The sequence below is a fragment of the Fistularia commersonii genome, chromosome 31 (assembly GCF_037954325.1).
Source record: "Fistularia commersonii isolate RoL2024-O1a breed Wild chromosome 31, RoL_Fcom_v1.0, whole genome shotgun sequence".
In the NCBI taxonomy this organism is placed as follows: Eukaryota; Metazoa; Chordata; class Actinopteri; order Syngnathiformes; family Fistulariidae; genus Fistularia; species Fistularia commersonii.
In genome coordinates this window covers 9,874,356-9,894,090 of record NC_141314.1, presented here as the reverse complement: position 1 = coordinate 9,894,090, position 19,735 = coordinate 9,874,356, and the positions used below count along the sequence as shown (strand labels likewise).

Genomic DNA, 19,735 nt, shown 5'->3' with positions numbered 1-19,735 from the left:
TTTGTGAGCACATCAGACCACAAGCTCCAAGTTAAGTGCAAAAAAAAATAAATAAAATGTGGCTTTTTTTATATATATCTATATATAGATATCTATATATATATAGATTGATAGATAAAAGGTTTTTAACTTTTTTTTTCTGTTGTACAGTGAGGTCATGTTTTGAATCCCAGTCATTAAGAGATGATAAGCTGAACTGGGTCGGAGTCTCGGAATCGTCGGTCATGCTTTTTGGCTGTGTATTTTTATTTTGTTTTATTTTTTATTTTAATTCTGGTGTGGAAGTTGGGAGTCCTGTGTCGTCCCAACATAAGACATAAGCTAATTCTATTGAGAATGTACTGTATGTGTGTAAAGCAACATCCTGTTCGGCTTTCTATCATGATTACTATAGCTTTTTGTAATACTGTAGTGGCTTGAATGGCTTTCTTTTGTCACTTGTTCCCCTGTATTGTCGGTGCTCCGTCCTTACATTGCATGTTTCCCCTCTGTTGAGCAATATGTTCCAGCTCACCTTTTCAAAACCAAGACCTGGTGTAAAAGTTTTTAACTTTGGGCATATTACGATCTTTCTACTTGTGATGTCCGATGTATCTTGCTATCATTAAAGTATTTTGTCTGTACTTTGCACATTTCCTTTTTCTCTCAAAATGTTTTTTTTTTTTTTTTTTTTGGTATTAAGTGCCAATTGAAAGAACACCACCACAATGAGAAGACCCAGCGGGAAGCAGGAAACTGAGGATTCTTGCACGGCAGCACAATTCCACCAACTCTGACCAGGTTAGCAGAGAAGAGCTCGTCGTCTCAGGTTGGCACCGAGGTTACAAGACACCCTATTCTTGTTTCTGACGGTGAAATAAGACGTGTTTAAAGTTTCAAGGATTGGAAATATCCTGAACGGTCTACGCGTTTACGCAAGCGACTCAGGCTTGTACGCTATGCATGCATTGGGGTTCAGGGTGTCAGTTTTTATGAGCTGTCTCAACTGTGTGTGTTGCATCACTGAACCGCTAGAGGACCGATTTGAAATGTAGACGTCAACCTCTATTGAGGTTTGAAGTTATTCTAGGGTCAAGGCTGAGGAGGATGAGAGGTGACAGGTCCTCCAGGAGTGAGACCAGGTCCAGTTGCCAGGATAAGATTCAACGAGGGCTGACCGTGACCCGGATGACCGAGAACCTTCACAGACACGCCTCACCGAGGCATATCCGCTGTCATCGAGGAAGGATTCTGTTGTCCAAAAAGGGCGTACTTTGACAACAGGCAGACTGAGACAGCAGGCCTAGTCAGAATACATGCAAATAGTGTAATATTAGCACCTTGGTGTCACAGCCCTGACAGCGTGCAGTGGTATAGAAAGGCCACTAGATGGCAGTATTCCTCTTTATGGTTTTAAAGGCAGCTTGCAGGTGGAGTTGGAGGCTCTGCTGCAGAATGTCATTGGGGTGGAGAAGGAAATGATTGAAATACATCGATGGCTTGGTTTTTAGCAGGAAATGACTGCAGCCTGGTCAGTCTATTTTACATATTATGTAAAATTCTTGGAAAACATGGGAGAAAAATGTGCACCGATTTACACCGACATGGATCTCATTTTGACTTTAACAGCACATGTGTCAATACTGGCGATTTAGACAGGAAACCTTTTCAAACACAGCGGGTAGTATGCATGTGCTTAGAAACGTTAGGAAAAAATTAAATCCTCAAAAATATCCTCCTGTCCTTCCCATCAGGAGTCTCCACAGCGTCTCCATCCAACCCTCTCCTCTGCTTTCTCCTCAAACCAACTAACTTCCAGTCCTCCTTCCCTCCATCCTTAAACCCCCTCTGGTTATCCACCATCCCTCCTCTGTCCATGTCCAAACCATCTCAGTCTGACTTTATCTCCAGAACTGCGAACATGCTGCCCCTCTGATACTCCTTTATCACCCTGACACTTTTCTGCACCCGTTCCAACCTGCTTGCGCACGATTCTCCACATTCTCCATTCTTCTGGACTGTTGACCCCGAGTACTTAAAATCATCCACCTTCTTTATCTCCATTCCCCGTAGCCTCACCGTTCCGCTTGGGTCTTTCTCGTCCACACACGTGTATTCTGCCTCGCTGAGGCTCACGTTCATTCCTCTCCTTTCCACAATGTCACCTGCAGACATCATAATCCATGGAGATCCTGCCCAGCCTGTCCATCACACTAGTGAACAAGAAGGGGCTCAGTGCTGATCCCTGATGCACTCCCACATCCACCTTGCACTCCTCTGTCACACCTACGTCACACCTCACCACTGTCTTACAGCTCTCATACATGTCCTGCAGCACTCTGACATACTTCTCTGCCACTCCAGACTTCCTCATACAAGCACAGTTCCTCTCTTGGCACCTTGTCATGCTTTTTCCAGATACACAAAGGCACAATGCAGCTCCCTCTGCCCTCCTCTGTCACCGTGCTCGAAGCGTATTTCATCATGAAAAACAAAGTGAATTAATAAAGAAACAAGTAACTGCATAGGAAAAGTAGAAAATAGCAAACACATCATGCGAGATATCCCTTAATATAGATGAGAATATTCGCAAAAGAATATTTTTTAAAGAAGGACAGCTATATAACCATGTGTCATGAGGACCCGATGGTCCAGAGCTCACAGGCTGCAGCCGGTCTGGCTTGCAGATCGTGAGCAATACACGCGGCTTTAAAACGGTCCACAAAAGGCTTTACAGGCAAGTATTTATTTATCTATTTTGGGACCTGATAAGCGAGGACACATAGTGGTAATGTGCTGCAACAGCTGTGATTCAGTTGTGCGGGAGAAAATTTTTGCTGCATCACCCTCATCTCATGCATCACATCTCAGATGGATGACCTCTGGGATGCTTGCTAGACCAGAGTTCACCCACCTTGCGTAGTTGGTATGGCAACTGAGCTCTAATCATTATGGGGACGGCACAGATCACATCTGAGGGGAGGCTTCGCTGCAGAAACAGTCGGCGGCTCTGAGCAAAGAAACCTGAGAGTAACAGGCTCCGTGAATGTCTCTCTGCACTCCTGTGCGAAACTAATGAATTCATGAGTCGGTGCCCAGGTTCCACGGATGAATCATTTAGGATCTATCCGCGGTGAATGGGAGAACAATGTGAATGTAAAACTATTTGCGGCCCACAGTGCTAAATGATTCCTGAACATTATCAGGAATAATTATCCAAGAATGTCAGCCTGTCTACCAGCTGGTATTGGATCTTTTACAATTAAAGCGACCTTCTATTCCGCTGCACTTGCTGGACTGCGACATTTGTTTCTACCGTTAGAGCAAAGATACAGTATATGTGCAAGGAAATAGTGGACGCCTGTCTGCTCTTTTGGTATGTACCGCCTATATTAATTCACTAACACACGAGCTGTGTTATTAAGCAAAGGAAACCAGAAGCTGAAGATCAACTTGTGTTGTTAAACCACCCCAACAGGCCCGGCAGCACATGGGAGAAGGGTGAGGTGATGAGTGCTGCAACCACAGGATACAAATGGAGGGTGGGTCTGCCTTGGGGGATTGGGGCACTGTGTTAAGCAAGCGGTAAATAATACTGAGGCAGGAGCAGAAAGTACCTTTGAGATACCCTGGCCTCTTTAGATACGTCTCGTTTCCTTTCGCTCATGCAGATATCAGCCGTGTCCAAATGTGGTTCTGTCAAGATATGCTGTTTAGCTTTACTCTGATCATATAACCCTTTTTTTTTTTAAGGTTTATGTGAACAAATGGTTTGTGCTAATGCCATTGCTTGTGAATTGCACACATATTTGATGTTGCTGATGAAACTTTCCCCCAGGGCACACAATATAGCTACGTGATCTTTTCGAAAACTGGTCAATAGAGCCTCTTCTGCAAGACGAGTAATTGTACTCCGATCTGAATAATGTATAATCCGGGTCCAACAGGACTACCGCCGTAGAAAAGGATAATCTTTCTTCTTCGAATGAACGATCACCAAGATTTTATAAATCAGATTGAGGGAAAAAAAAAAATCAATATTTTCATGTGGCCGTGACATGCAAGATGGGAAACGTGATCTGATGGTGATATGGGACACAGACGTGACCAAAATGAAAGATAACCAAGCCCTCTTGCTGAAAATGTATTTTTAGCGTGATCGGGTTTGGATTGGACCACAGCATTAGGTCATGGGGAAAATGCAATTTGTGAGAGGTATTTTTGTGCTACTTGTGTCTAACTGCTCCTCCATATGGGACATATGGTGTGGTTTGGGATGGAGGACAAAATGCTTGTTTAATCAAATTACCTCAGCCGTGTTTGGGTGAAACGTTGGCAAATATTTGTCCTTGTCTCTGCAGTCCTGTTGTTTACGTTGGGCTCTTGCAGTAATTTGTTTTGAACAAAAGTCAGACAAGTAATCGGCTACTGCCTTGAGTCATTAATACATTTTCTTTTGATTATTAATATCGCATCTTACAACTCCTCTCATTGATCTCAAGGCGTCCTGATGAGGGGAGTCCATGTGCCATTCATTGAAAAGCAGTGCAGTGGGCGTGGCTTCTCCAGAATTATCCAATCGCGTGACCTCTTTTACTGTCAGTAGGCGGGCTTAGGAGGAATACCCAATGCTCATTGGTCCATTGTTGATTATGGGGCGGGGCTTCTAGACGGAAGTGTCTCCCAACTGGCCCAGCTGTCATCTAGATGAGAGAGGAGACCATTTACACCGGCTGCCTGGGAGATACTGAAAAAGGAAAGAACGCTAAAAAGAAAAATAATATGGCAACATCAAAACGATAAGGTCATGTCCCCGTGCTGAAGGTAGTTATACTCGACGCGGCGCCGGGCCGAACGCGTACCCGGTGCGTTACGAGGGCGGACGGGGCTGCGTCGTTCGCGAGATGCTAGGATGATGGCAAGCTCGGTCGGTCGGTCGGCTGTGTGACATTGAACGCTCGGGACACGAAACAGACGAGGTCGTTCACGGAGCCGAACTCCGCGTCCGACTTGTCACGTCCCGGTGTGATTTCCCCACCGTGTCGCCGTGGGCGACGGCGCCGGGCGGCGTCGCGGTCCCCGACTTGTGTTATTTGCGTCCCAGCTGCTAGGAAAGTAAGCTAGCGCTACAACGTCCCCTGCGGTTGGCGGCTATTATCCTAGCCTAGCAGCCCCCGTGAGGAGAACTACCCCAGATTCAGAACAGACAGGAGACGTCATCAACATTTCCCTGTATTTAAATGGTTACGTATGAGGAGGTCATTGCTAAGAAAGGAAGATTACTCGGTAGGTGTCCACGTCGTAAGCCGCCGGGGCGCCCGAGTGTTCCCGAACGCACTGTAATGCACAAACGTACTTTTAACTTTGGCTGCCGGCTCTGCGTGATTAATCGGACACATGGAAGGCGGCGGAGCAGCTGTTAGCTTCGCTGCTAGCTGCGGGACGACCTTTGCAGACGTCGGCTTCTCCAATTCGGGCTGCTAGCTGCCAGCCGTGCTTCGGCTCGCTCTTGTTTCTCCCCCCCCCCCCCGGTTCTGCTAACCGTGTGTTTATTCCAGCCAAGGCCTCTTGGTAGCTTTGCGAGAATATATATAGATTTCGCCTCACAGGTTGCACCGCAAATCAGCCAACGTGCAACCCGTTTTGCGATATGTATATTTATATGTCTGTATAAATACACACACACAGATCATCTTCAGGTGGAAGAACTCACTGGTTTGTGCAACAACCCCCCCCCCCCCCCATGTCCCATGTTAACCTGTTTTAGGATAAAGAAGAAGGTGAATGCCAAAAGTCAACTGAGGATCTACTGGGTGTCCTAAATGGGGGACTACGGGTTTGGAGTTCTGGTGAAGAACAGCAGTGGTAACAAATCTGCTTTCCCTGTGAGAATCCCTCCTCACCTCCAACCCCAGCACCCACACCACCCCTCCAACCCCCCCAGCCCCCCGTCCTTCATAAACAACACCTGCTCCACCAATGGGGGCAGCGCTTGGCTGTTCCCTGCCGTAGCCCAACACAGTAACATGCAAGATGAGATTCTGGAGTCAGACAAGTCCAAGCCTTTGGACCTGCAGGACATGCCTGATAAGTCTCAGGTCCAGGCTCAGCCCCAGGCCCTCTCTCCAGGCCAGCAGGAGGCCAGTGCAACTTTAGGGGAGCTTGAGGGACCCCTGCCTGAAGATAATTTATTGGAGAAGGGTTCTTTGGAGAGCAGCGGTGGAAAGGAGAAGCTGAGGATGGAGTCCCCCGTTCTGAGCGGATTCGACTACCAGGACACCCTGGGACTGGGTACAAGCTGTGCACAACCCACCTCTTCCTCCTCATCCTTGACAAGCTTCAACAACTGGTCCCCCGCTGTTCCATCCACTCAATCCCAAGTGGTCGGGGATGAAGTGGGCGGATTTTTTGGCCCTGCCGGCTCCAACGGCAACGGACCTCCCCTGCTGTTCCAGAACTTCTCGCACCACGCCGGCCCGGGCTTTGGAGCAGGAGGTAGCTTCTCCCCGCAGATTGGACCGGTGTCCCAGCACCACGCTCCCACGCCTCACCCCCAGCACTACCATCCTCACGGCCAGGGGGTCCCGCAGCAGCATCGGCGGTCCCCGGCTAGCCCTCATCCGGCTCAGCCCAACTTCCCCCCTCATGCCCATCGCACCGGAGCGTTCCCCCAGCTGCCCCACCTCACCCCTGCTCAGAGCAAACCCCCTTCACCTTGGGGAAGCTACCAGAGCCCCTCCACACCCACCTCCACCTCCTGGAGCCCCGGAGGTTACAGTGGCTGGGGGGGCACGCACGGGGTCCGAGAGTACAGACGGGGGGTCGGCGGAGGAATGACAGGCCTTAACTCCGTCTCACCTTTGAAGAAGTCCTTCCCCAACAACCAGGTAATCGACCTCGAGTGTGACGACGAAACGAAACAGGCAAGTCAAGCCTGACGTGGACCTGCGTGGTCTTTGGTCATAACACAGTCCTTTTTACCGTTTTCTCCAGGTTCCCTCCCAGAAGTTCCCCAGAAATAGCTCTGGTTTTAATCACAAGGGCTGGGTGGAGGACAGTATGAGCCGCAATGATAATGTCTATCCTTTCCAGGTGAGCGCCGTTTTTGAGTTGCCATCTTCAAAACTTGGAAATCCACACAGATTCATACCCAAAGTGTTGACTCGTCATTCACCGTGAAACGAACAAAAAAAATTAAAACAGTGGTGTGATTGACCTATTAATTTGCCTTGTGTGTCCTCCACCGGCAATTAATGCTGATCTTATTAAACACGCTCATCTGTGTCAAATGCAACAAATAAGCCATTGAAGCCATTGCAAAACAGGATACGTGACAGTTTAGCCCGTCCGAGGAATGAATTGAAACTTATTGTGTGCGCGCTTATGTCTGACGTCTTATCTAGATCATCTGCTCTGATCACATGGCCCTTCATTTGCCCTGATTTACAAAGTCTTGTGCTTTACTGTGTGGCACCGCATACTCCCACCCCTTCCGACACAGTCCGTGTTCACACTCGTGTCTTGTTTATATTACTCGACGCAAATTTTCAGTTTTTTTTTTTTTTTAGTTTGTTTGTTTTTTTCTGTACTCCAGGCTTTTCCTTTGACACGGTTTTTGGTTTGAAATTTGGCCGTGTTGCGGGGTAGGTTAATTTTCAGCTATCAGAATAACTGTGTTTTATTTATAGAGCCTGACCAATGCATTGCTCAGCTGATTTTATTATACAGTATCAGCATGCAACGGTCTGTTGGCAACATCGAAGAATTTCATCAACGGTCGTATAATTTGAAATGTATTTTGTTTATAGATACAACAAACCGACATCTTACTTTGCTAAAACACATAAATCATTGTGACATAAATTCCAACTTGGACAAGAGCTTCTACTTGACATTGATTGTTGTTTGTTTTTCATTGGCAATTCAATAACAGTTGTTTGCAGCGTTGTTTTTATTTACATGCCAGAATTTCATTGTCTTTCAAATGGTTACGATTCAAGCAACAGATCATTTCTCCCTCTTCAAACGGCTTCTGACGGTTTTATCGGCCCAATTTTCATATCATACCATGACTGATTGTCTGTTTTTTCCTCATTTTGACAGTAAACTGCCTCTCAACATTCAAAGGCAGAAACATTATCACTATAATCTGGACATTTGATGCCAAGACTACTTGCAGTTATGACACATGCAACACAAACACATTTTACAGACATTAATAATTAATGTACTAAGAATATATGCATATATATGCACACATGACCGAGAGCTAAATATAAGGATTTTTACCTCAATATTTTCATATGCATTTGCTCTTTAGTTGACATGGCTTTGCATCACTGTGTCTGTATGTGCTGTTAGCTGCATCGGAAACTACCTCCGCCTTGCCTTGTTTTAGCAGTGAGTAAGCTAATTATTATCTTCCTCTCTTTCAGCAGGACAGAACACGGTCTTTTGATGGTTTCAGTATGCACTCTCTGGAGAACTCGCTGATTGACATAATGAGAGCTGAGCAGGATACCTTGAAAGGTTGGTTTTCAACATTTAAGAAAAACATTTGGAGAAGAACAGCTGTCTACTATGTTGTACTGTTAGTCTCCAAAGAAAATGGATCTCCGGTTTACGTGGGCTGTGCACTCGGGACCAGATATGTAATTATTTATAGTGGGTGGGCACAAAAGACAAATGACACTGCTAGTTATTATTCCACTAGTCTTGTTTCAGAAGTCAACGCAGTTACATTTATTGCTCATATTTTTCATCGGTTGAACACTTTTGAAATGTCTGCAAAAAATAGTTTTATTAAATCTATAAATCACTCCACTTGTTTCACTGAAGTTACATTTAGTATAAATTCAAATTTCTGTTGGGTTCCTGGTATTTTCTTTTAAACCAAGAACAAACTTAAATTTCCTTTTGAACCTCTGAGCATAAGATTCAAAAATGCTCTGTGATTTTTGCTCTGGCAGTTTTCGTGATTTGACAGGTTCCATTAATATCAAGCGTACATTGGCACATAAGGCATAAGGAAATAAGCAGAGATTAGTTACATATCAGTCCGACCTCCAATGCATTTCCATCTGCACGATGTCTGTGGAATTTTGCATTATTGCTTTATGCATAAAACATTTCAGGCCTTTTCCTTTACTTGTTTTCATATCACCTAGTCCCTTACATTTGTTTTATACATGCCCTGTTGTTTTCTGAAGCCTTTTTGCTATTTGTATTGTTAGCCACCACCTACCTTCCAAGTACTTCATATTACAAACAGCTGACTATGACGCCATCTCGAAGGCGAAGCACTTTGATTTTTCTTCAGGATGAATATTTAACCTCAGACTTTGTTTGATAGGCACAATATAGGATTGATTGCATATAAGACTCTTTATTATTCCTGTATTCAATTATTGCACAGACGTTTGCACACCATTTGGGCTTGAGGTTAATGAGCTGGGCTGCTATTCATGCTTCAAAACCTTGTATGTTATCACTATTCTAGTTGCAAATAATGTAATGTCCTTTTTGGTCAGAGGCCAAATCCATGTGGTCTGAGGCCTCTCTTGTTTTTTTGTCTAATTCTTGTCTTGTAGGGCGCTACAGCTTCTCTCACCAGGGTGGAGATGGGCCTCTACCTGTGAATGGTACATAAATTACATGCAAGCAAATTACGCACTCAGAGTATTGGCCAGGGTTTGGAATTATTTCCTGCAAAAAAAAAAGGGGTCATTTTTAACAATGCAAATGAAGACATAGGGGTATAATTCACCGGCTAAAACCACGTGTGCCCGCAGAAGCTGAAGGTGACGTGGGCAGGAAATCTAAATCTAAAAACATTGAGCGAAGGTTTGGGTTTGTGGATTGGTCTCGTGCTTCTCTTCATTCCCCCTCAGTCTGTCTTGAACGGTCAATACGCGACACAATAAGAATGGTGATGTATATAATAAGAGCCACTAATGAATAGTTTCAACCACACATTGCAAATTATAAGAGGGACGGCAAAAAAAAAGCTATCCAGGGAGAAGCATTTCCTGCAAGGGTCAGTGGAAAATTGATATCTAAGCTGCAGATACAATCTGTTGTGTTGATGCTAAAGTTAGTTGAGTATAGGTTATTTGTATATTTATGCTTTTCTTGGATTTCATCACTGACAATTAATTGTCGTGCATTGATGGCGGCAGAGCCGTAACTGGAACGTTTTCCAGACTTTGCTGACTGCGCATCCATGCGCAGTGGTGTCAGGTGACCGGAGAGACAGGATCGTATTTGGCAGTCATTGTGTCTCCAATGCGCTCCGTGTTCTGAAAAGTCCTCTCATGATCACCGCAGTGCCCCCCCCCCATGCAAAAAACTCATGAAGACAAAAGAATCATAAAAAAAGATCATAAATCAAGTAAATAAATCTTAAGTGGTAATGGATGCAATTTTAAGTTGTTTTTTTTTAATACTGTGTGGCCCCCTCTGTACTCTAATTTAAATGGAAATGTTCTTGTGTTAATGTTATGACTCACAACATGTGCAAATGCACACATCGTTCCTGGTTGTGATGTTTATAATAACGCGCGTCTATAATTAACTTTTAACAGTGAATGAAATTGACTGTGTGAGACATGTCGTCACACAACTAGGTCTCGCTTCACCACCTCGTCATCTTCAGGGCCTCGCTCCAAAACGTTCCCATACATGGGTCAGAAGTAACTCAGCAGTTTGCACGTCATCCACCGAAGGCCTTTGCGTGGATCATGACTTTGGTGCGCGACTCGGTGCCGTCGTTTCAGGTTCCATTTTGTGTGCACACAATGATTCAGCATTCCACCGAGCCGAACCCGGTGCAAATATGCTGCTGGTAGCGAATAAACTGGTTTCTTTTTTGGAATTGAATATATAAATAAACCGTTTTTTTTTTTTTCAATTAATCCACAGTTATCATTGGTTCCAAATACGTGCTGTCAGCGATTAATTTTTTGTTTGCTCAATGTAGGTTATACATCATTTCGTATGGCTGTTTGAATATCATTTAGAATTACTATTATTATAGTGCTAAAATTTGAAAGGGATACTTCGGGGAATGTCACATTTTGATGCATAGCCTGGATTTTAGTAATTTGACTCAAGGTTCGAAGCTTCTGTCATGCGTCTCGTCTTAAACCTCATTTAAGTGCTAGCTGTGTTTTTCAGATCTTTGCAATCGATTTTGTTTTTCTTTGTTTAAGAAAAACAAAACCCCAAAAAACAATCTGTCAATGTCTTTGTTGTTCCACATGCAGCGAGAAGTTACGGCCGGAGACGAGGTAAAGCTTGTGAACGCGCCTTTTGAATTTGTCCCGTCACATTTCGAAAGCAGCCCTGATCTTCTCAAACGATGACGGACGATTTCTGGCTTCGCCCTTTCAAAACATTGGACCCAATTTCTCGTCATCAGAAACAATCAGAGCTGCTTTGGTTTCTTGTCGTTCACAATACGTGCGGCCTATCAAAGTGCTTGCTCATGGTGATATTCTTTCAATAGAGGCCCCAAGTGAAATGTGGGTAATGTTGGATTTCAATTAGTCGTCTTCCCGGCCAGGTCACTCCTCTCTGTTTCCGATGGAAGACGAGCGCTCTTTCGGCGAGGACGAGGCCGGCGACCAGGGGCTCGCCGGCCTCGGCTCCGCGCACTGTTTCCCCCACCTCAACGGCGAACGCGTGGAGCGTTACTCTCGCAAAGTGTTTGTCGGCGGGCTGCCCCCGGATATAGATGAAGGTAATGACATGGTTGCTCTCCATCAAATTCTGCAGAAAGGAAACCGTCATTCACTTTTTTGTAGTTTGTTCAAATTTGGAGATAATGCTTCTGAGTGCTCTCAGAAGCATGTGATGCAACTGTATCATTCTGGATGGAATAGTTGGCCGTTTGCTGACGGACTCTCTGGTTTCAGATGAAATTACTGCCAGTTTCCGTCGTTTCGGACACTTGTTTGTCGACTGGCCTCACAAGGCAGAGAGCAAGTCCTATTTTCCCCCCAAAGGTGGGTAGATTTCGAGCTCGACCGCGTTCCAGGTGGAGGATTCGATGCTCAGTGTTCTGTATGTCAAATCTCCCCAGGATACGCCTTCCTGCTGTTTCAAGACGAGAGCTCTGTTCAGGCGCTGATCGATGCCTGCATCCAAGAGGACGGCAAGCTTTACCTGTGTGTGTCCAGCCCCACCATCAAGGACAAGCCCGTGAGTGCTTCAGACTCTCGTCGGTCTCAGCAAACAGGCCAGGAACAAACACAGCTGGTCTTATCTTCCACCAACTTTAGGAGCCGTGAACGCTTATTCGAGCTCCGTGTTGTCTGACTGCCACTGCAGTTGTTTCCGGATGAGCTTATTCGCTTCATATTTATGCATATTCAAAACACGCCATGAAAGTACAAATGATATAAAGGGCAGCGTCTCCGTTGCAGGTGCTGTATCTCTGTTTTGTGGCATCCTGTGACAGCGCTTCAGCCAGAACTGACTAAATCCTGCCCATATTGAGCGGATGAAATTTGTTAATCCACATTACATAAGCAGCAAACTCCTTTCATTTTCATGCTCTGAAACATGCTGTCGTGCCCTCAGAGAAGTGGATAAGAAGTAATATAAGAGCCAGAATGTCTGTCCTCGCAGGTCCAGATCCGACCCTGGAACCTGAACGACAGTGACTTTGTAATGGACGGCTCACAGCCACTGGACCCGAGAAAGACCATCTTCGTGGGAGGTGTCCCTCGCCCCCTTCGCGCAGGTACACTTCTAGAAAATACTTGGCACCGTTAAGAACCAGAGCCTTTTTTTTTTTTTTTTTTTTTCGTGCGTGAATTGGGATGACTTGTCGTTTCAGTGGAGCTGGCCATGATCATGGACCGCCTGTACGGCGGAGTGTGTTACGCCGGGATCGACACGGACCCTGAACTGAAGTATCCAAAAGGGGCGGGACGAGTGGCCTTCTCCAATCAGCAAAGCTACATAGCAGCCATTAGTGCCCGATTTGTTCAACTGCAGCACGGGGAGATTGATAAACGGGTGAGTCCGATGCACCGTCCGTCAAATTCCCGCGTGGCACGCTTTTCTAAACGAAACCCCCGACGTCTCCCCTCAGGTGGAAGTGAAGCCATATGTTTTGGACGACCAGCTGTGTGATGAGTGCCAGGGCACCCGTTGCGGTGGGAAGTTTGCTCCTTTCTTTTGCGCCAATGTGACCTGTCTGCAGTATTACTGCGAGTACTGCTGGGCAGCTATCCACTCCCGGGCCGGCCGTGAGTTCCACAAACCCCTGGTTAAGGAAGGCGGGGATCGACCGCGGCACATTTCCTTCCGCTGGAACTAAGGCAAAAGGTCAAGGGAGGGTGAGAGGCAGGATTGGGTAGGCATTGAGAGATAGGGGTATTTATGGAAGGGGTATGGGCTATGATAAGAAAAATGAATGCACTTTTGTTATAAGTTAAAAAAAAAAAAAAAGCATAATTTATTATTATTTTTTTAATTTGGCCCTCTAAAAGAAGTACATGCTAAGGAGAGAGTGAAATCCCATTTATGTTTTGACCTTAAGTGTGCATGAGCATATGGATGCATTATATTTGGATTTAGATGTTTTCTGACTTGACTGTAATTTCTTTTGGTGTTAGCTGGCAAAGATGCTTACATTTGTTGTCAAGAGTAACATAAAATTTAAGTGAGGTTCATCATACCTAAATCAGTATACTAACTATGGAAGTTGCATTTAAAAGGGTGCATTTTCTTACTTTTTGCTTGCAGGATTAAAGAGCAACTGTACCATTAACCAAAGGCAAAGTGCAAATGGTTGGGTTTACCAGTGGAGGAACACAGTTTTTAGATGGTCGGAACAATTGAGTTTTATTTTCCAAGCAGAATCTGGCCATGTTAACAAAACCAATCTCCCCTCAGTCTGGCACATGCGTTCCGATTGCTGGCAGACGCTCGCATGTGTTTTAGGTCTTGGTTTAAAAGTTGACACTTTGTTACAAGAAGGGGCAAACCAAAGATAGGCCTAAAACTCGTCATCAGAAGCAAATGTGGATCTAGGGGTTCTCGGGAAAACGGTGTGTCCTCTTGACATGCGGCGGGCGGAGGAAAGGTGTTGTGCAGAGGTTTGGTTCGTGGGTTTTGGCTAATTATGGCACAGCCCTCAGGGCTCAGGTATTGGCAGTAGTAATTGCTCACTTTATTGTCAGGGATATTAGCACTGGAAGCTAACATGCTAATGTAGTACAAACTAATGGGAACGCACAGTCCAGTCTCCCTGAGCTGTCCTCATGATGTACCACTGCACGCTCTACCAGGATTGGAGCTTCTATCACAAGTGTTGTGGTTGGATTATGGTAGTAGCTAGAATTTGCTGTCACAGAGATAAAGATATTATTTTATACATGGCCTGCTGATTTTTGTACAGTGTTTTATAGCTGATTATTTTGTCATGAACATATATACATTTATTATGCACTACTTTTCTAAATATTTTTTTCAATAGTCATTTTAGGCACATTTTTCACAGATGGGAGAACTCCTTTTGCAATACCTCATTTTTTTCACTTGGTGAAAAATAATTTTGTACCTTTGTTACGAAGAGATCTGCATTTATGGTAAACTTAATTTAAAAAAAAAAAAGAAAATGAATGATATTAATATAATTTTCAATTAGCTTTTATATATTTAAGTGCTGGTAAATCTGAAAATTATCTGGTGCATTGGTGTGATTCTGTAGATGAAGAAAAAGTTAGGCTGTCATTAGCCAGTCATATATGAATTCTCCTCTCCTACTTTAACATAATCACAGGATGCTAAGGCATGTCAAGACCTTTCTAAAAATGATTTTGATAGTCTTGAAAATATATTCTGATATTTCACTCCTAGGTGTAGTCTATATCCATAGGGTGTTTTGGCTTTAGTCCACGTGAGATGTTCCCTTGTATCACCGGAGTGGATATCAGCTGTTTGAATATTTAGATAGTCTTTTCTGGAACTGCCTGTAAGTTCTACTTCTCCTCGGCATGCATAATGTAATACAGAAATAACATGGCTAGTGTTCATGCAGGACCTAATGTAATGCACTAGATCTCCTTTTTCCTTCTTGACTTTCTTTTCCCTTATCTTCTTGAGATCACCTCTCTTGTAGCCTCTCTTTACATGATGGAGCCTGCCTTCCTCACACAGACATAATGTTTATGCAATCGACACAGTGACAACACTTTGGATGCATTTTCTAATGTAGAGGACACTCAGTAGGACATAGGTGAGGAGACTTGATCACTTGACCCCCCTTGTGATGTGGCATGCTTTGGGACATAACCTGAATGTGATTTAATGTTGCAAGTTAACTTTGAGCCATTATGTGCAATACTTATTCTTTCCAGAAACAAGTCTCCACGATATGTCATTTAATCCATACGAATCATGCAGCCATCTACACATTCTTTGTTTCCCGTCGTTCATGCTGGTGTCTGCAAGAAAAGAAAAACAAAAAAATTCTACCTGAATTTATTTTTAAACATTAGTTTTGTGCTTATTCACTTATTTTGCTACTACCATGCTACTGTGATCGAAAACATTGTATATATACTAGGTCGATACTGTATTTAGCATTTACTATATTTTCAACTGAAATGTATTACTATCATTTTGATGAGATTTTTGTTCTATTTTTGGGGTGATGTGTTAAAACTCATTGATGTGTCTAGTTTTTCTAATTGCTGTATCGTGCTCCACATTTTCAAATGAAAAGAATATTGATTACGTCTCTTAGTATTACTTGATTGCAGATTTTCAATAGTTTTTAATTGTATGCTGGGAAGGTTATATTTATTAACTTTTTTTTTTACCTGACATTTTGATTTTTATTAAGTCATTTCACATTTCTATGTAAGTTCTGATTTTTATATTTTCTTCCTAATTTACGCTACAATACAGACATCAGTTCTTACAGCTGGTTGTAGTATTGAAGTAAAAGAGATCTAACGTCATATATTCATTTGCTGCCAACTGTAACTGTATGCATAACATTTGAAGTATTTGTAATGTGAGATGTTGAATGAATAAAACAGCTGTGTGGAAGAATCCCCCGCCTGATGTGGACTTTCAAAGAGGCCCTTCGATAGATTTCTGTTCTTTCTTTCATGTAAACGGGGAATCTCCAAACGGAAAGCGGGGCTCTGTGAAAATGCGTCGGATATTTATAGACGGGGTTGTTTCAGGTCTCAACGGTAGATGACTTCGCTCACACTCAACAGAGCCTCGGCTTAATGAATCTGACTGGGTCTGATTTATTGTCATCAGTTATTCACTTGAAAAAATTCACTTCAAATAACAAGTCTTTTTTTTTTCCCCCAAACAGGTGAAAACCTGTTTTTAGTAAACTAGGCCTCGGGGAGCTTTGGAAATATTCAAATTCACTACTGTGACAGAAACACTGCTGCCATATGTATTTTTCATACATCCAAGTAACTTGCAATAAATGTACTAATAAAGGTTGCTCTCGTACGTAACTAGGTCATCAGGCTTTCGATCCCTCGTGTTGATACTGAAGAATCGCCAAGCGCTTCATCGGTCACCGTGGTGGGTAAGTTACTGTTCAAACCAGTCTTTTTTTGGCATTACTAACACGTGTGGAAGAAAAGGGGGGGTAAACAGTTTTTTCCAGTTTCTCGTCACACTTGCTTCCCCCACTACTTCACTGTGAACCTGGAAAAAGTGATGTCACACAGGGGGACGTGTGAGCAATCTGCACACTGAAAACAGGAGGTGTGATGTCACAAAGGGGAAGAAGGCTGTATGCATCGATAGCTAAGAGTGTGTGCTGCACATTTGATTGCCGCATTATTCTTTGAGCACATTGACATGAAAGTGTCCGATGTAGTAAAACGGTGCAGCACAGCCTGAGTAGTTACTTCGCCCAGAAGCCGTTCCGACTGCGCTCTAGCGCCCCCTGCTGGCCGCCGAGAGAACTGCACCCATTCCGCCGTCAGGACCATAGTAGGGGAGAAGGGAAGAGGACGAGGCAGCGGCGTTTTCTTCCTGCCACAAACAATTAGAATCTGGGATTACAAGTCCAAAAAAACAAACAAACAAATATGTCCAGTAATTCTTGGTTTGAATCACAGCGTGATATGAGTCCCAAAGACGACCCGCGGCCGCGGCTGACCCAGATATCCGGTCCCGACGCCGAGCGGCCCCGGAAGCCCGGGCGCGGAAACAAGCGACCCAGAGAGAACAAAAAACAACGGTTCCTGTTAAAAGTCAAATTTCCAAAGTTTTGTAAACCCACACAAACCAAGGGAGCAACAGATGAGGATAAGCCGCCCTCAAAATGGATACTAGAGCCTGTCATAAATAAAGCAGAGACGACAGGAGGAGAACAACAAACTACCAGTAATGTGGAACTCATTATCATTAGCTAATGCAAAAAACAGACAGGTGGCTAGGTATGTTAGCTAGAAGTAAAGAATTTGTCCTCTATTTTAAATACCGGAGGAAATCAGATTATTTTTAATCCTTGTGTGTTTTGTCAATGACAATATGTGAAGTAACTTCAAGTAACTTCAAGTTTTGATTTGAATTGATTTAGAGGCCTACACTGTTTTAAGGTAAAGGCATGTAGCCAAATGCTAACCATTATTAGCATATTTTCCATTATGAATTTGAGATAGACAAATAGACATTCAGAGATGAAATACCACCACGTTCAAATTTGTTTGCTTCAGGTTCAGGAAATGATTCTGACGTTGCCGGAGGACAAGTTTTCTTTTTCTCCCAAAGACCCAAGAACAAAGCAGCCACCGAGAAGGAAAAGGTAGGACAATTTTCTCATAAGTGACAAAGAGGGATGAGACAGGACATTGAACAGAGGACGAAACATGAATTGAAGACAAATGAAAACAAAATCCGACTCATAAACTAATCAGTGTAATGTTTTTTATCAGCCCAGGACTGCAAACTCTATATTTTTAAATATTTTTGGTGGGGGCACTGTAAAATAATGTGAAACTACTGTGGTCAAAACATTAGGTGCAACTTAAGAAGTCCATACTGATACACTTCTTATTTCACTGTTTAAGTAGTTCTACAGGTCATTATAATAGTCTAAGATATAGGCCAGTCTGTTATTTCTATTTTTAAATTTCCTGGGAATGTGTGTCTTGTCCTGGGCAGGTCAGGGCTTCTGTTCTTTGGACCATCACCAAGATGATGGAGGAGAATCAGCTTATCAGACAGAGAATGGGGAGCCTAAGCCAGGGCAATTGACACTGTAGTGTCCCGAAGGTGTAGCAGGCTCCCGACATGATTAATATTTCTTTACAACAATTATTAAGTTAATATAATTTAGAGATGACTTGTGTTCTTCAGGCAAAAGAGAGATGGGCCAGTTTGACAACAGGACACTGTCAAAGGTTCATATTTGTATGTATTTATATGTTCATATTCATATGTGAATTCAAACAAAGTGCAGTGGACAATGGTTAAATTAAAATGGGTCCATCATCAAACATTTGCTCATTTTTTTTTTTCACTTCATAAATACATTGAACTTTTCCCCAATGAAGCAGCTTTCCTGTAGCACAGGTCACTGCATTCCAGTGCATGAGTATATCATGATGCTGGTGCTTTCAGCTTCTGATCATTGTGAAAAATACTTTAATATGTTTATGTTTTGTTCCCCTTACAGCATCCTATTAACCAATTTCTGTGTATATGTCCAAAAAAACACAGGGCTGCGCTTTCCACTGTCAGTGCTAATGATGGAAGCTCTCTTGACTGCCCACTAGAGGGCGCCCTCTAATATAATAATATTAGATTTATTAGTAAAGTGCTTTTCATCTAAGTGCTCTCCAGACCAGAAGAAGTAGGAGTAGAACACAGTGAAGTAAAAAAATGACTAATTCAATGATCCGCCTATTATGTAAGTTGGGACGCGGTTAGAGATTTCAAACACTATATATGTTTTTTGTAATGGGAAGAAACCCACACAGACACCAGGAGAACATCCAAAGTCCACTCTTAAAGGCTGCCTGTCAGGACTGAACCAGGGGCCTTTTTGCTGTGAGAAGGAACCGCAAACCACTGTGCCACCCTGCCGGCCGTAAGGGGAAACAGTTAAGGATAGCAAAATTAAAACTCAAAAGACCACACGTTGACTTCATTCAGTAGCTCTACCAGCAAAATACCACTGTGGTTGTTTCAACACCTTTCAACTCCAATACTGCTAGCTTCTGCTTCTTAAAAAATGCAAATGTCTGTTTCCAAACAGACCATACCGTATACAAACAGAAAAAGTAGGCATGTCAATAACCCACCAACGGACTGTTAATACAGTGTGAAAATGTTATCCAAACAAAAGATCTACAAAGGGGATGCTTTTAAAAGTTTGCATTGTGCTGTCATCAACACAGTGGATAGTAAAGGATGGGAAGGGGGAGTCATTCAGGGGAACTCCCTCCCTGAGACCTTTGCGTTATTTCTACATAATCATGTAATGGTACTCAAAATAGGTGTCAATTGGACATATGGGTATGGACCAGTCGCTGCTCAGATTATTAGCTATAAACACTAAGCCTGACAAATGCATAAGCCTATGTTTTGAAAGCTATTTCTTATTCAGGCAGATGCTGGGATCAATAAACATCTGTGATATATATTGCTTACATAAAATATATTGTATTTACATCTTGCCAATGAAGTGTGAAGCTGAAAATTGTTTGTGTACCAGAGGGGAGAAGGAAGACTCGACTAAAATATGCTGAATTTG

At 43.5% G+C, this 19,735-nt stretch overlaps 1 protein-coding gene across 8 annotated transcripts; it reads left to right on the top strand.

Moving 5' to 3' along the window:
* Positions 1-4,672: 4,672 nt before the first annotated feature.
* LOC147215852 (cytoplasmic polyadenylation element-binding protein 4-like) lies at positions 4,673-16,050 on the top strand. Of its 8 annotated transcripts, none has more exons than XM_086178544.1 (12): positions 4,673-4,803; positions 5,747-6,866; positions 6,973-7,071; positions 8,418-8,508; positions 9,570-9,620; positions 11,244-11,267; positions 11,543-11,719; positions 11,895-11,984; positions 12,062-12,180; positions 12,610-12,724; positions 12,821-13,002; positions 13,079-16,050. In XM_086178544.1, exons 2-12 carry the CDS (start codon positions 5,802-5,804, stop codon positions 13,304-13,306), a joined length of 2,241 nt encoding a protein of 746 aa, XP_086034670.1. In that variant the 5' UTR covers positions 4,673-4,803; positions 5,747-5,801; the 3' UTR covers positions 13,307-16,050. The 8 variants fall into 8 exon arrangements, with proteins under 8 accessions (XP_086034670.1, XP_086034669.1, XP_086034674.1 ...); XM_086178543.1 differs by having other exon boundaries at positions 8,415-8,508; XM_086178548.1 differs by lacking the exon at positions 9,570-9,620.
* The last annotated feature ends 3,685 nt before the right edge of the window (positions 16,051-19,735 follow it).

Coding starts and splice junctions, on each gene's coding strand:
- LOC147215852 (XM_086178543.1), top strand. CDS start 5,802: ATGGGGGACTACGGGTTTGGAGTTCTGGTGAAGAACAGCAGTGGTAAC. Junction 7,072..8,414: donor ATAATGTCTATCCTTTCCAG/GTGAGCGCCGTT, acceptor CCTCTCTTTCAG/CAGGACAGAACACGGTCTTT. Junction 11,985..12,061: donor GTCCTATTTTCCCCCCAAAG/GTGGGTAGATTT, acceptor AAATCTCCCCAG/GATACGCCTTCCTGCTGTTT.